At 32.9% G+C, this 15,008-nt stretch overlaps 1 protein-coding gene across 3 annotated transcripts in view; it reads left to right on the top strand.

The window, feature by feature from the left end:
• Positions 1-15,008, top strand: part of DHX57 (DExH-box helicase 57) — a 62,191-nt gene that overhangs the window by 32,476 nt on the left and 14,707 nt on the right. For all 3 annotated transcript variants that reach the window (XM_051975133.1, XM_051975134.1, XM_051975135.1), the window contains exons 12-17: positions 3,241-3,295; positions 4,829-5,031; positions 8,165-8,281; positions 10,213-10,309; positions 13,520-13,693; positions 14,616-14,816. In XM_051975133.1, the coding sequence (XP_051831093.1) occupies positions 3,241-3,295; positions 4,829-5,031; positions 8,165-8,281; positions 10,213-10,309; positions 13,520-13,693; positions 14,616-14,816 (847 nt within the window). The remainder of the gene's footprint in view (positions 1-3,240; positions 3,296-4,828; positions 5,032-8,164; positions 8,282-10,212; positions 10,310-13,519; positions 13,694-14,615; positions 14,817-15,008) is intronic.

Raw genomic sequence — 15,008 nt, 5'->3', positions numbered from 1 at the left:
GCCACGTCCATCAGAATTGATCATCATATAGTATTGTTGTTGAAGTATATAATGATCTCCTGGTCCTGCTCATTTATGAACACATTCTTGCTAGCTCAGGAAATAATCTTAAATTGCTGTTAACTTAGCTGCATCCAGCCCTGTAGTTGAAAATTTCCTCTCACTGGTCAGTTAGTTCAGTGCTGAAAACTAATAAGCCAATTAGCTTCATTCTGTTATGCTGTCATACACTGTACCCTTAATGCAGGCCAAATTTGGGGGGACTTGGGGTTATTTTTTGGTTTTTTGATTTGGTTTTGTTTTAGAATATGTGTGTCTTTGGTGAAAAATTGTGGATGGACCAATACAAATTCATCCCCATTGTGGGAAACAAATCAAAAGCCCATGATTCTCAGTGATGACAGGTCAAAAAAAAAAACTGCTTTATTTTTCATTAGGAAAGAGTACACAGAACTGATTACTGATTCCTGACAAAATTCCCTCAGTGAGTAAGAAATCACCATATGTTATATGTCCAGAGACACAGACTTGCATGCTCAAATATTGCTTAACTGGAAAAAAAAAATTCCATGCACAATTAATGGAAAGGAAAGGTGTGTAATGGTCTTCAAGTCTCACTGTTAATTTTTATTTTTTAAAAAATTATGGGGAAATTGAGACTCAGATATTAAATAACTCGTCCAACATTGTGAGTCTTTGACTCTCTGAAATTAAATGAGTATTTAGTTATGGAAAAATTGAGAGTAGAGAAACAGTCAACAAGCATTTATTAAGTGCCTACTATATTCCAGACACTGTACTAAACCCTAGAAATATAACAAAAAGCAAAAATATGACCCGTTACCCTTAAGGAGCTCCCATTCTAATTGTGGAAGTAGGGGGGAGGAGAAAGAAAGAGAGAAAAATATCATGCAAATAAGTGCTCTGTGTGTATGTGTAGAGTATACGGGGAAGCCATTCTAAAACAAAAGGAACCAACTAGGATGAGGAAGAGAAAGGGAGATGATTGGAATAGGCCTCTAGATGAAGAGATTCCAACTGGAGGAGCCAAGGAAGCTGAGTGGGAGGTGAGGCAAGAGAGTATTTTGGTCATGAGGGACAGCTAGTACAAATAGCAGCAAGGAGGTAAATACGGCTGGATTTCAGAGGGCATGCAAGAGAGAAAACTGTTTAAAAAAAAAAAAGACTGGAAATATGAAAATGGACTAGATCATTGAGGACTTTAAATGTCAAACAGGATTTTATATTTGATTCTGGAGGTCATAGGGAGCTGCTGGAGTATATTGAGTAGGGATAGGGGAAGTTGGAGAGGAACAATGACCTGCTCAGTCTTCCACTGCAGGAAAATCACTTTGGTATAGGATTCCTTCTGAAAGGAAGATGAATTGGACTGAGGGAGAATTTAAGGCATAGAGACCAAACTATTTGATAGTCTAGACAAAAGATGACAAAGACCTGGTTTAGAATGGTTGCTTGGGTGAATTCGTTTTGGACATGTTGAGTTTGAGGTGCTTGCATGACTAGCTCAGAAGAGAAACTAGAGCTCCATTTATAAATTTTGAAATTATCAGCATAGATATAGTAATTGAGCACATAGGAGCTGATGAAATCACCAAGTAAGATAGCATAAAAGTAGAAGAGAAAAGGACCTAAAATAGAGGCTTATGCGATATCCAGTTAAATATCAAAGAACTATAAAAGCCTATAGTTCTTTTTAAAATGATTTTTAAATAACTATAATCCATTTTCTCTTCCTCCCACTCCCACCCCCCACCATTGAAAAAAGAAAAAGAAAAAGAGAGCCCTTGTAACAAGTACAAGTAGCATATAACAAAATTAATTTCCACATTAGCCATGTTCAAGAAATATGTCACATTCTATACTCTGAATGTGTACCACTTCATTCTCTTTCAAAAAGTGGATAAGCATGATTCTTCATCATCCATCCTTTGGAATCATTGGATTGAGTAGAATTCTTACAACTTTCAAGTTTTTGTTTTTATAGTAAAATTGTCTTTTGTATAAATTGTTCTCCTGAAGATCTATAGCCATTATGTAAAGTGGAGTCTGGTAAATGTTATCTCATTATATTTTTTCTTCCAGATAAATTGTTAGTATCCACAAAGTAGAAAAGAAATAGAATCATGTATAATAATAATAATTGTATATTTCCATAGCAATTTAAAGCTAGCCGTATGCTTTTGTAAGTATTAATCATAGCAGGCAAATAAAAACCCCAAATTTTTCATCTTTCCAGTATTTTCATTAGTTCTCTTGTGCAATGCTGCATAACCTTCAACTATTGATCTGACAAAAACCAATAAGCGTCCATGAATTTCATAAGCAAGTTTTTTATTTATCTTAAAAATAATGACAATATTAAATATTAGCAGTCAGTCTATCCTTATAAGGAAAATTGTAAGGAAATTCCTTGTAATTGTTTACATGTAAATAAGTGAATTTTTACAAAATATCAACTTTTCAGTCACTTCCTGTAAGACGTCATCAAAATTATTTGTCTGGTCCTTTTTCTTCTTATATGACCACAGTTAGTGTTGTTTGCTATTCTTGAAGTTTTTTTTATTTTTTATGTTTTGTGTCATGCCATAAAGTACTCCCCAGATTTCTTGATACTCTTCATACTTGTTTGTTTTCATTGCAATAGAAAAGTGCAGAACAGTAATGTATCCCCAATTTATTATATCATTTTTCTGTTATTAGACATTTAATCTGCTTCTAGTTTTTTTGTTTTGTTTTGTTTTTCATTTATAAATAATGTTGGTATTATTATTAGCTATCTTTTTAAAAATTATACTTTCAGAGTAAATTTCCAACAGTGTTATCATAGGGTTAGGGATTATTTCTGCAACTTTTATTTTTTTTACTTTGGACTCCACTAGCAATGAATGAGGGTTCCTGTTTGTGTTCTACAATCCTACCATAATCGAGTTTCATTGCTTTTATTTTTGCCAATTTGATGGATATAAAGTGGTACCTCAGAGAGATTTTAGTTTTTATACCTGTGATTATTAATGAGATTGAACATTTTTAAGGGCTTATAAATAACATGGTTTTTTTTTTTTTTGAAAATCATGTTCACATTAATTTACCCATTCAAAAACCATTTAAAATATTTAAAATCTGTTACTGATTTAGCTTTTATACAGAAAAACTTTGTACCCTTGTAAGCACTTACTTCAATCAAGACCCACTCTTTTCATATTTATTTTCTCTTTATAGGCCGGACATTTCCTGTTGATCAGTTTTTCCTGGAAGATGCAATTGCTATGACTAAGTAAGAAATATATTAAGGTTCACTGAAAGTCAGTGGTAAAAAAATCAAGTTTTGGGAGTTTTTTCCTTTTACAGGCCATTACCTAGTAGTATCCCAATCCTTCATTCATTTATTATCATTGATTACTGTCTTTCTTTTCTAAATTTTAACATTTACAATTATATATGCTGATTGATTTTAAGTGGTCTCATATTAGAATCTATAATACTTTCAAGCCAGTTCCAATTTAATTTTAACATTATGAATATAATTCTGTTCTGTGCTTCTTCCTTACTGTCCCCTAGTTCTTTAGGCAAATTGGATATAAAAATCCAGATTCACTCAAAAAGATAAATTAGGGGTGAGTTTTATAAAATGAAGAATTCTTTTTAAAGTCACAGTAAGATTTTTGTAAATAGTTAGCTTCCCTAGAGTATTTTAAACTTATTTCATTTAAATGTAACTTTTTGAGTTTTAATTTATTGTGGGACATGTGATATACTAATACTTAATTTGTTATATGCAAAGAAGGTGTAGGAGATTTTTGTCACATTATTGTTTATAAGGAAACTAAAACAGCATCATTTAGTGGCTAGCTGCAAAGTCCGTAAGACTCAAAGTCCCACTTTTGATAAATACTAACTCTTTAGTGTCCTATATAGCTTTTAAGAGTATGAATGAGTGAGTTGAGTTATTAATCTGAATTGATGGAAGAAGTTTCCTCATTAAGAGCTTCTTTATACCAATAAAATTGGGGATCTGGACCCCTCCCCCCCAAAAAAGGAAGCTATGAAAGCACTTTTGAAATGGCATCCCCAGGGTAATGCAATTTAGTAGTACAAACAGGTTTAGACCCTTACTTTTAGCACAACTACTTAATATCAGTTTTATGGATACACTTATATTTAGAATTACAAGATGTATCAAAATCTAGTTCTCCCAGTTTGGAGAAAGTTGGCTTTCCAAATCTATACCAAAGGGAATGCTTGTTATTACCAGCATTATTTTCTACACTGTAATTAAATTAAAACATATATCTCATCAATGCATTTGACAAGAGTAGTATTTAATGACTTTATTAATTGAGATTTGATAATATTAAAGTATTAAGATCTTGCAAGGTTTAAAGGTGGTGCAATGAGGTTTCTTCATTTAAAACAAAAACGGAAGTTGTTAACATAAAGGCTTTTACACAGTTATCTTAGATGTAAAAATAGATGTAAATACAGTTGTAAATTGTAAAGTGTATGAGTTCTGGCCTTCACCACATTAGTCTGTTCCCCGTACAGAAAGCCAGATTTCAGGCATGGCTCTTAACATTTATAAAACTCTTGAAGTTTACTATAGGCTGTGTAATTAAATTTTTTAAAATTAGCTGAATAAATCTGTCCAATTTACTTTTCAGTAGAATTGAGGACAATCAGGACGACTTTGGAACAGTGGTGTGGGTAGGGAGAGATATGGCACAGATCAGAGCTTTTGTTTTGGAGGTTTGTGCAGATCAAAGACCACTGTGATTGATAAATCTGTCTTCTATTTGCCTTTGTTCCTTAGGTATGTAATTGAGGATAGCAGTCCATATAAGCGTTCCATGAAGCAAAGTTCAGAGGAAAGAAAAGCAAGACGCAACAGAACTGCATTTGAAGAAGTAGAGGAGGACCTGAGACGTTCCTTGCACTTCTTGGATGAGAGCTCTGTCAAGGATTCCGTGCCAGATCAGCAGCTAAATTTTAAGCAGCTTGCAGCTCGTTATCCAGGTAATATATTTTCCCGAGTATTCATGAACTTACTTTAAGATTCTAAACTTGCTTTCTCCTATTTTTTCCTCCAACTGTGATTTGGTATTTAAAAAAAAAAAAAAAAGGAATTTATAACAAATGAAGCAAAAATAAAAGAAGTTATTGGAAACTATTTTTCTAGGTATACGCTAATAAAAATGACATTTTAAGTGAAACTGTTAAATATTTTCAGGTGGATTTACAAGTGAATTCTAGCAAATATTCAAAGAACAGTTGATTACAGTATTACATAAAATGTTTGCAGAAATGGAAAAAGAACACATCCCACATTTTTTCTGATACAAATAAAATCTTATACCTTAAACCAAACAGAAAGAAAACTGTAGGCCAGTATCACTAATGAATCATGACACAGAATTTTTAAATAAAATATTTGCAAAGAGTTAACAAGTCAAAATAGATTATACACTCTGACTATATTGTATTTAAACCCACATTCGGAATTGGTTCGATATTAGAAAAATCATTAAAATTGTAGACTTAAATTAATTTTTTTAATGAGCCAAGTTATATCAATAAATGCAAAAAAAAACCCTCTTTACACAAAATGCAATACCTATTTTTTGTTTAAAAAACACTTAAAATATAAGAATACGTGGGTTTTTTAAAGCAAAAGTCAGCACTCTGTAATGGGAGTAAACCAAGAGGCCTTTCTACTAAGTTAGGGATAAAACAAGCATTTTCATTATCACAACTATTATTTAATATAGTGCTAGAAATTCTAATTATCATAGAAGCATAAGAAAGAAATCAAGGAAATTGTGCTTACACAGGCAAAGAAAGAATGAAATTATTGCTTTTAAATTTATTATAATTTATTAATCCTGGGGAGACAACTAAAAATTAATTGAAACAATTTTAGAGAAGTTGCAGGATATAAAAAAATTTCACAAAAAACTATAAATCCTTCAGAAAGAGGTAGAGAAATTCTACTCAAAATAAGTATTGAATAAAATATGTCTACCAAGACACATACACAAACTATATGAATACACTTCTAGAATATTCTTTACAAAAGCAGATCTAGATAATTGGAGAAATATTAATTGTTTATGGGTGGATAGAACCAATATTATAAAAATGACAATGCAAGTGGAAAAGTAAAAGGCTTTATACCCTAGTACCAGATCTCACACTATATTACAAAGCAATTATCACTAAAACTATTAAGTATTAGTTGGAAAATAAAGGTCAACAAATAGAAAAATTAGGTACATTACATATAAATAGGTACAGACCAGCATAATAGTAGCCTGATGTTGACTAAACCCAAAGACCATGGTTTTGGGGTTAAGGTCAACAAAAACTGCTGAAAAAAAACTGGAAAATAGTTTAGTAGAAATTGAGTGTTTCATGTCATCTATGAAAGTAAACTCCAAACAGATACCTGAAAGTGATAAAGTCATATCAAAAACAAATTAAGAGGAACAAGGAAGAAATTACTTTTCACATCTATGAATAGGGAAACAATTCATGACCGAAAAGGGATAGAAAAGATCACCAAAGATAAATGGATCATTTTGATTATATACTATTTAAAAAGTTTTGCACAAACAAAACCAATAAACCTTAAAAAAAAAAAAAAAAAAAAAGCAGTTCCATGGCAAAAAAAATCTTTATATCAAACTTTGTTTTGATAAAGATTCTTATTTACATAAAATGTTAAATAATTGAATCAAACTTATAAGGACAAAAGTCATTGCTCAAAAGATATGAGCAGGCAATTTTCTGAGGAAGAAATCTACACTACTAACAATCAAATGAAAAAATACTCAGAATCACTAATAGAGAAATTCAAATTAAAGCTGCTTTGAAGTTCTACCCCATGCCTATTAAATTGGCAAAAATAACCAAAAAGGAAAATGACAAATGTTGGAGAAGCGTCGTTTATGGAGTTGTGAATTGGTCTTGCCATCCTGAAAACCAATTTAGAACTATGCCCAATACCAGAACCTTACCCAAGAAAGATCAAAGAAGAGAAAAAGAATCTAGATTTCAAAAATATTTATAGCAGTTCTTTGTTGTGGCAAAGAATTGTAAATTAAGAAAGTACTTATCAATTAGAAAATCACTGAATAAATTATAGTATATGAATGTAATGATATATTATTATGCTTTAAGAAATGATGAAAAGGACAGTTTTGAAAAAATCTGGGAAGATTTATGCAAATTCATGTAAAATGAATTTATACAATAGGAACCACGCAAAAAAAAACCAAAAACTTAACTCTGATGAGTATAATGATTAACCATAATTTCAAAATACCAATGAAGGAACATGCTTTCCATCTACTGACAGAGAGAGGGGAGAATGGACTGAAAATGAAGGAGACACAATTGTTATATGCCCAATATAAGCATTGTTTTGCTTGGCTTTCCATGTTTGTTATAATGATTTTATTACTCACTGTGGGAGATAAGGGATAGAGAAAGATGAGGGGAATCTGCTCCCTCCCTAAAAATGAGAAGGCAAGAAGGAATCACACACAACTAAAACAGATTTGAAGATTCCATGTAAGCAGTCTACTGTACCAGAGCTACAAATATAAGCAGAAAGAAAAAATATTAAATTCTTGTTGAATTTGTCATGTGCTTTGTAAACTTCATGTAATGAAAATTTGCAATTTCATTTATACAATTCTCTCCTGTTTTATAATGTATATAAAAATGCTCCTTTATTTGGTATTAAGTTCAAAATTTTTAAAAAACAAAATAAAAAAATTCATTTGGATGAGCTAACATGTCCATTCCTGCTAAAACTATTCTGTTCCTTATTTCTAACTGAAGACATCTATATGTCAATATTAAGTCCCTCTTTCAGGCAGATAAATAATATACAAATATAAAAAATTATTATAAATATATGCATATAATAGATTATAAATTTATATATAATTACATAAGTTATACATATGTAATATATACTTTTATATGTGAATAACTATTCATGGATCTGACCACACTACTGATCAGCACTGGTGCTTTGAGCTGCTGTTTCTGACTTGGATCACTTTGCCCCTTTGTGAAATAAGTTTGAAATACATTGAAATGCTCTTTTGTGTTATTCTGTGGACTTTTATTCATTTTTCAGGATTTAATAAATCTGTAATCAAAACAATGTCAATGATGGATCTAGAAAAGGTTAACCTTGAATTAATAGAGGCCTTACTAGAATGGATTGTAGATGGAACGCACTCATACCCACCAGGTAATATCAACCCACTGCTGTTTGTGTTTTTGCATGCATAAATATGTATACATACACACACATACACATGAAAAGAATGGCAAAAGAAGGTATATAATTGTAGTATAATGGGAGACTGTTATAGAATGAATTAATGAAATTAACAGTGACCCCATTAAGTTTTGATCTTCAAAATGGTAATGTAAAAGTTATTAATCTCAACTAAATCAGTTAACTTGGAGTTTAGCTATTCCTTGTGTCCATGTCTACATTCTCTAGTACTTAAATACTTAATCTGCTTTTCCAATGTGCAGAGCTGAGAAGAATCATCATGTTGAATAGCAGGTCCAATTCCATAAACAAATTGTAACAGAAAGGTAAATTCAATAAATAATAACTGACAATTATGCCATTAATGACAACAATGGCAACAAATCTATTTTAAATACACCCAAAAAAAGATATGCAAAAAGGGTAACAGAAACGAACTAGTTGATTTGGTATCTGCTGTTTTAAAAACAATAGACACATTATTTATTTTACTTAACAGTAAGAAACAGAAGCTTTATGGACAAGAATACAATTTACTGTCTTAAAATGTTTTTTGTTTTTCTTTGTTGTTCATTTTAACATTTAAAAACTTATATTTGTCAATAGGAGGTTTTTTTTAATAATCTAAAATCCTGTATTTGTATTAAAAATTAACTGTACATTTAGAATATGAGAAAGATATGTGTTAATATAAATATGAAAAAGACTAACTTTTTCTTAATTACAACATCAGTATAGCAGTAGTGTGTCACAACTGCCAAAAAAAAAAATGGTGTTCTCTGATGGCATTATAGGGTCAGACAGCTAGATAGCACAGTAGATAGAGCACGGAGGACCTGAGTTCAAGTGTGACCTCAGATACTTAATCATCCCTAGCTGTGTGACTGGGCAAGTCCTGTAATCCTAGTTGCCTTGCCCTCTCCCACCTCCAAAAAAACAACAACAAAAAAAAAAAATAACAGGATCCAGAGCAAAATGTTATAATATACATTTGTTAGTTTTGTAGTATTCAAGTTCACTAGACGTTTTTTCCATTGTTATGAAAGAGAGAGGTCAATATTGGAGCAGAGTTAGCAAAAGTGAGAGGTACAACTAAGCCTAATCTCTTATCAAAAACATTAAGAAAGATTGAGAGGTTGAATAGAAATTGACCAAGGAATAACCACATACATAAAAGAAGATAGTTGTAGCTAAGAATTAATTTTGAGATCTCCTTGACCTTTTATTATTTTATGTTTTCATATCCACTTTGATGTTTGCTACTATGGAGAAGTGGCAAACAGATGGTTGTTTTCTTGAGGGAAGATGATATTATTTATGCTTTTTTTTTTTTTTTTATCCTAGTAGGAAACCAGGAATGCTATAGGTTTTCACTAAATATTTGACTAAAAAGAAGGATTGGTAGTGTCTCCTAATCATGTTAATGGCATAAATATCTTTGGACATTACATTTTTCATGCCTATTTTTCCAGTTACATAGAAAGAGTCAGCTTGGTTATAAATTAAGTAATAAACTTGGAATCAGTAAGACCTTCATTGATATCGTTTTTCAGACACACACTAGCTGTGTTACTCTGGGCAAATTATTAATGTTTGTGAATCTCAGCTTCCTCATCTATAAAATGAGGAGGTTGAATGGATGCAGTCCTTACCAGGTCTTCTTTGTCAGATGTTTTGTCCCAGGGAACATTCATGGTTATTAAGTGAAATCACATGTAGATTGTTTTTTTAAATTCCCAAAGCCCTTGTGAGAGAAAAACAATCTAAAGTTTACACAATTTAAGGTTTAAAAATGTCAGTTATGACTACTTCTTGCTTAAAACTGATAAATTCATAACATTTTATTGATACAAACTGGTTTTAGTTCCTTTATTTCATCAAAATAATTCTCATATATTTAGGTGCTGTATTAGTATTTTTACCAGGACTAGCAGAAATTAAAATGCTTTATGAACAGCTACAGTCTAATCCTCTCTTCAACAACAGACGGAGTAAGCGGTAAATATTTTGTTTTCCAGCATACTGAGCCTTTTTTACAACTAGATAAAATAATAAGAAAGAGCACTAGTTTGGGAGTAAAGAACCTGGGTTCAAATCTCAACTCTGATACTAATTCCTGTGTAACCTTGAATGTTTTCTGAATGAGTGACTGACACTTTAAAATTTACAAAATGGGGATAGCACAATTGTGAAATCAGTAGGACAAGTTTTGTCTCTATTTTATAGATGGTGAAACTGAGATATAGAAAGATGTAATGTTGAAACAGTAAGTAAATGCCTAGACAAGACTCCCCAACCTTCCATTTCCAAGCCCAATGTTCTTTTTTTCATTAGCTATTCAGCTTCCAATAAAAGGCATACAGATATACATAAGTAGTTCATTAATTTCTACTATTCTGTTATTCATAAAAAACAAAAAAGGGGCACTTAGAGAGTTAAAAAACACTATATACTCTTTTTCTCAAGTCTGTATCAATTATGGTTTTCAACAAAATATGAAAATATATATCATGTAAATAACTACATTTTCCTTATGTTTACTAAACTCATTTTAGAATTACTTAAAAATTTCCTACTATTGGTCATGTTCTACTGCAAATGTTCCAATTTGAAAATGACCCAGTACATATTGAATCACCAAAAATACTCCAAAGTCTCCTCTTGGTAAATTTGGAGCTGTGTGAGTGACCAGTCACTTATCCACACTGGAAAAACAAAGTGAATGAAATATAATTGTGGCTGTTACATCATAGGGAGCTAAGTGGGTATCCCAGAGAATTAGTTGTTCAGTGTGTGCCTCTATCCCACTTCCCCAGTCATTCTAACTATGCTATGCTGTGTCTACTCAGGTCATCATCTCCCCACCAATAACATGAATTCTGCCCCTGGGTTCTTTGGACCTGATAGGGTTAGCTTTTGCATTATTTTGCTGAAGTCCCAAGACCTATATCATTGAGAGGCCCACTCCACATCCTTTCTCCTTCTAGTTTCTCTTTATGCATTGTCTTCCCACGTTGGAATGTAAACTCCATTAGGACAGAAACTATCTTATTGCATTTTTTAATATTTCTAGAATTGTCACAATGCCTGGCACATAGTAAGTGCTTAATAAACACTTTATAGTAACTCTGGACCTCTGTTTTTTCATCTCTGAAATGAAAAGGTTAACCTAGATGGCCTTTCAGGCTCCCTCTATCTCTAAAACTATGATCAACATCTTAACTAGACACCTACTCTCTCCACATAGCTGTGTGTTTATAAAAGCCAACTATTAATGAAAAAATATTTTCACTCCAGACAATCAATTTATTCCCATTTTATACCCCTCATTTTGGCTGAACCTACTTTCAGTAGTTACTTTCCATTAACACTTTCTTAATTAGAAAAAAGCAAACTAGATACTGTTACAGCAGATAGGATTCAGTTTTTAGAGAGATGTTTTCATGGACATATTTTCCAATCTACCTTGATGGTGATCTCATCAGCTCCTATAGATTTAATTACCATCTCTGTGCTGATAATTCTCAAATCTACTTTTCCTGCCCCAATTTCTTATTGACCTGTAGTCTAAGTTCCTTTATGACATCTCAAACTAGATGTTTAATACATCTTTAACTTAATATGTTCAAAAGAGAACTCATTATTCATCTAAACCCTCCTTCTCTTTAGCCTTTCCTATTAGTATAGAGGGCAATACCATCCTCTCAATCCTTTGGATTCACAACCTAGGAGTCATCTTGCATGCCTCACTATCTCTCAAACACAAATATCTCTCCTAATATCTAAGTTATTGCCAAGGCCTGTTTATTTCACCTTTTGAAACATCTTTCACATGTGCACTCTTCTCTCTTCTGACACTGCCACCATTCTGGTATGAGGCCCTCTTCTTCTTATACCTATACTATTGAACTAGCCTACCAGTGGGTCTGCCTGCCTCAAGTCTCTCCCCACTCCACTCTATCCTCTATTCAGCCACTAAAGTGATTTTCCTAAGTCACAAGTTTGATCATTTCCCTATTCAGCAAACTTTAGTGGTTTCCTTTTGTTGCCAAAACAAATACAAAATGTTCTATTTGGCATTCAAAGCTCTTTATAACTTAGCTCCCTTCTATCTCTCCAGTCTTCTTACAACTTTTTGTTCACTTGTTTCAGTCATATCCAACTATAACCCCTATTTAGGGTTTTCTTGGCAGAGTTTGGAGTGGTTTGCCATTTCCTTCTCCAAATCATTTTACAGATAAGGAAACTGAGGTAAATAGGGCTAAAGGACTTGCCCAGGGTCACACAACTAGTAAGTGTCTAAAGCCAAACTGAGCTTAAGAAGATGAGTCTTCCTGACTTCAGGCCCAGCACTCTATCCACTTTGCCACCTACCTGCCCTTGTATACTTTACTCCCCTACATGTATTCTTTGGTCCAGTGACTGTCCTCCTGGTTGTTCCACAAACAAGACACTCCATCTCGTAGCTCCAGGAATTTTCTTTGACTGCTCCCCATGTCTAGAATGTTCTCCCTCTTCTACTGTTAACTTCCTTGGCTTCCTTTAAGTCCCAATTAAAATCTCACATTCTATGGGAAGTCTTCCTCAGTCTCTCTTAATTCCAGTGCCTTCCCTCTGTTATTCTTATTTCTCCAGTATATAGTTTGCTTTGTATATATGTGTTTACATATTGTCTCTCCCATTAGACTATAATAAGTTCCTTGAGGACAGGGACTTTCTTTTGCCTCATTTGTATCTCTAGCACTTAAGTGCCTAGTACATAATAGGTACTTAATAATTGTTTACTAAATTGAATTGATACAGTAGGCATAAAAATTTTTTATTGGATATGTTTTAATATCTAAGGGAAAGATGATTTATGGATGAATGTAAGAAATACAATATTTGTATTTCTTGAGCTTCATAACTTAGTGATATGAGTGAGAAAAAATACTGTGTATTGCTTCTGAAGTTTTATGGTGGATTAAGAAAAAAGGGAAAAGATACTTTGCTCCTTAATATAATAAACTTCTAAAGTATTGAATTCAAGTAATTAAGTAGATATATACTGAAGTATCAAAAAGAGCTTCCCACTCAAAGATTTGTACTTTGGGTACAGGTTTAGAGGCAGATGCTAGTGGTTAGATAATATTATTAGCTTTTCATGAGAATTGTCTGTGAACAATTGGTTCTTTTAATCCAGTGATAGCTGTTCTCATCTCTTTTCAGGTGTATCATTCTTCCACTTCACTCATCTTTGTCCAGTGAAGAACAGCAGCTTGTGTTTGTTAAACCTCCCAAAGGAGTAACCAAGATCATAATTTCCACCAACATTGCAGAGACATCTATTACCATTGATGATGTTGTTTATGTAATTGATTCTGGGAAAATGAAGGAAAAGAGGTATTTTCCTTCAGTGGTTTCTGGTGGGGTGAAATGGCATAAGGCAAGGTTGTATGAAGGGTCCAAAGATATGTTGGTGAGTGAATAGGGCACAGGACCTCACAGCAATTCTGTTCACTCCTTGCTTTTGCTCTAGGTCTATCCCTGCTTTTGTGTGTTATATTATATGACTCTTACCCAAGAAAACCTCAAAAACCTTTCTGGTCCCTGCCAGCTGTATTTTAATTATGCTTAAAACTATAGGGTAAACTCATATTTTAAGCACCACTTAAAGAGTCATAGGAACTTTAAGAAACAAAAATTTGTAAAAATCAAATTTTCTCACCCAGTAATCTTAGTTAAAATGTTGTTAATTTTATTAACATGCATTCAATCAATAGACTATTTAAAATGCTGTATGGAATGTATATATGTTATACAGAATTAGACCAGATGTAAAGAGTAAAAGAATGGGTTTATGTGGTATGACTTTAAAGTAATGAGACATTTCTAATTGAGGTTTATGGAAATTTTTATCATCACTTCATATATTTACATATGCAGAACTGGTCTCTATTCAGTAGACAGGGGTCCTCAAACTACAGCCCTGCAGGCCAGATGCAGCAGCTGAGGACGTTTATCCCCCTCATTCAGGGCTATGAAGTTTCTTTATTTAAAGGCCCACAAAACCAAGTTTTTGTTTTTACTATAGTCTGGCCCCCCAACAGTCTGAGGGACAGTGAACTGGCCCCCTTATTTAAAAAGTTTGAGGACCCCTGCAGTAAGGTCTAACAAAAGGTGCTTCCTGAAGACCTAATAATACAACAGCAGAGAGAAAATGATAGATATCTCTCTGCCAAAATATCTAGGTCCTTCCTTTCTATCCATAAGTGAAATGTTGGTCATTCTTTTGCAAAGTCACTCTTTTCTTTTATTGTTATAGGTATGATCCAAGCAAAGGGATGGAAAGTCTAGAGGATACATTTGTGTCTCGAGCTAATGCTCTGCAAAGAAAAGGCCGAGCAGGGCGTATTGCCTCTGGAGTCTGCTTCCATTTATTCAGTAGTTATCACTACAATCACCAGCTTTTGAAACAGCAGCTGCCAGAAATCCAGAGAGTGCCCCTGGAACAGCTGTGCCTCAGGTATACCTGAATGTCTGTAATTTGTTTCCAAATATTCCCAGTTTCTCTTTATTCAGTTGGTTACATCCATTCTTTTTCCAAATGGAAGAAGTTTTGCCCTATATTAATATAAAAGAACTAATTCATGTATCAAGTGCACATGCTAAGGGATATAAAAGCTCCTTTGGGATGCTTCTGCCATGTGTCTCAAGT

Source organism: Antechinus flavipes, chromosome 2, assembly GCF_016432865.1.
Source record: "Antechinus flavipes isolate AdamAnt ecotype Samford, QLD, Australia chromosome 2, AdamAnt_v2, whole genome shotgun sequence".
Taxonomy (NCBI): Eukaryota; Metazoa; Chordata; class Mammalia; order Dasyuromorphia; family Dasyuridae; genus Antechinus; species Antechinus flavipes.
This window is presented reverse-complemented; position numbering and strand designations above follow the sequence as displayed.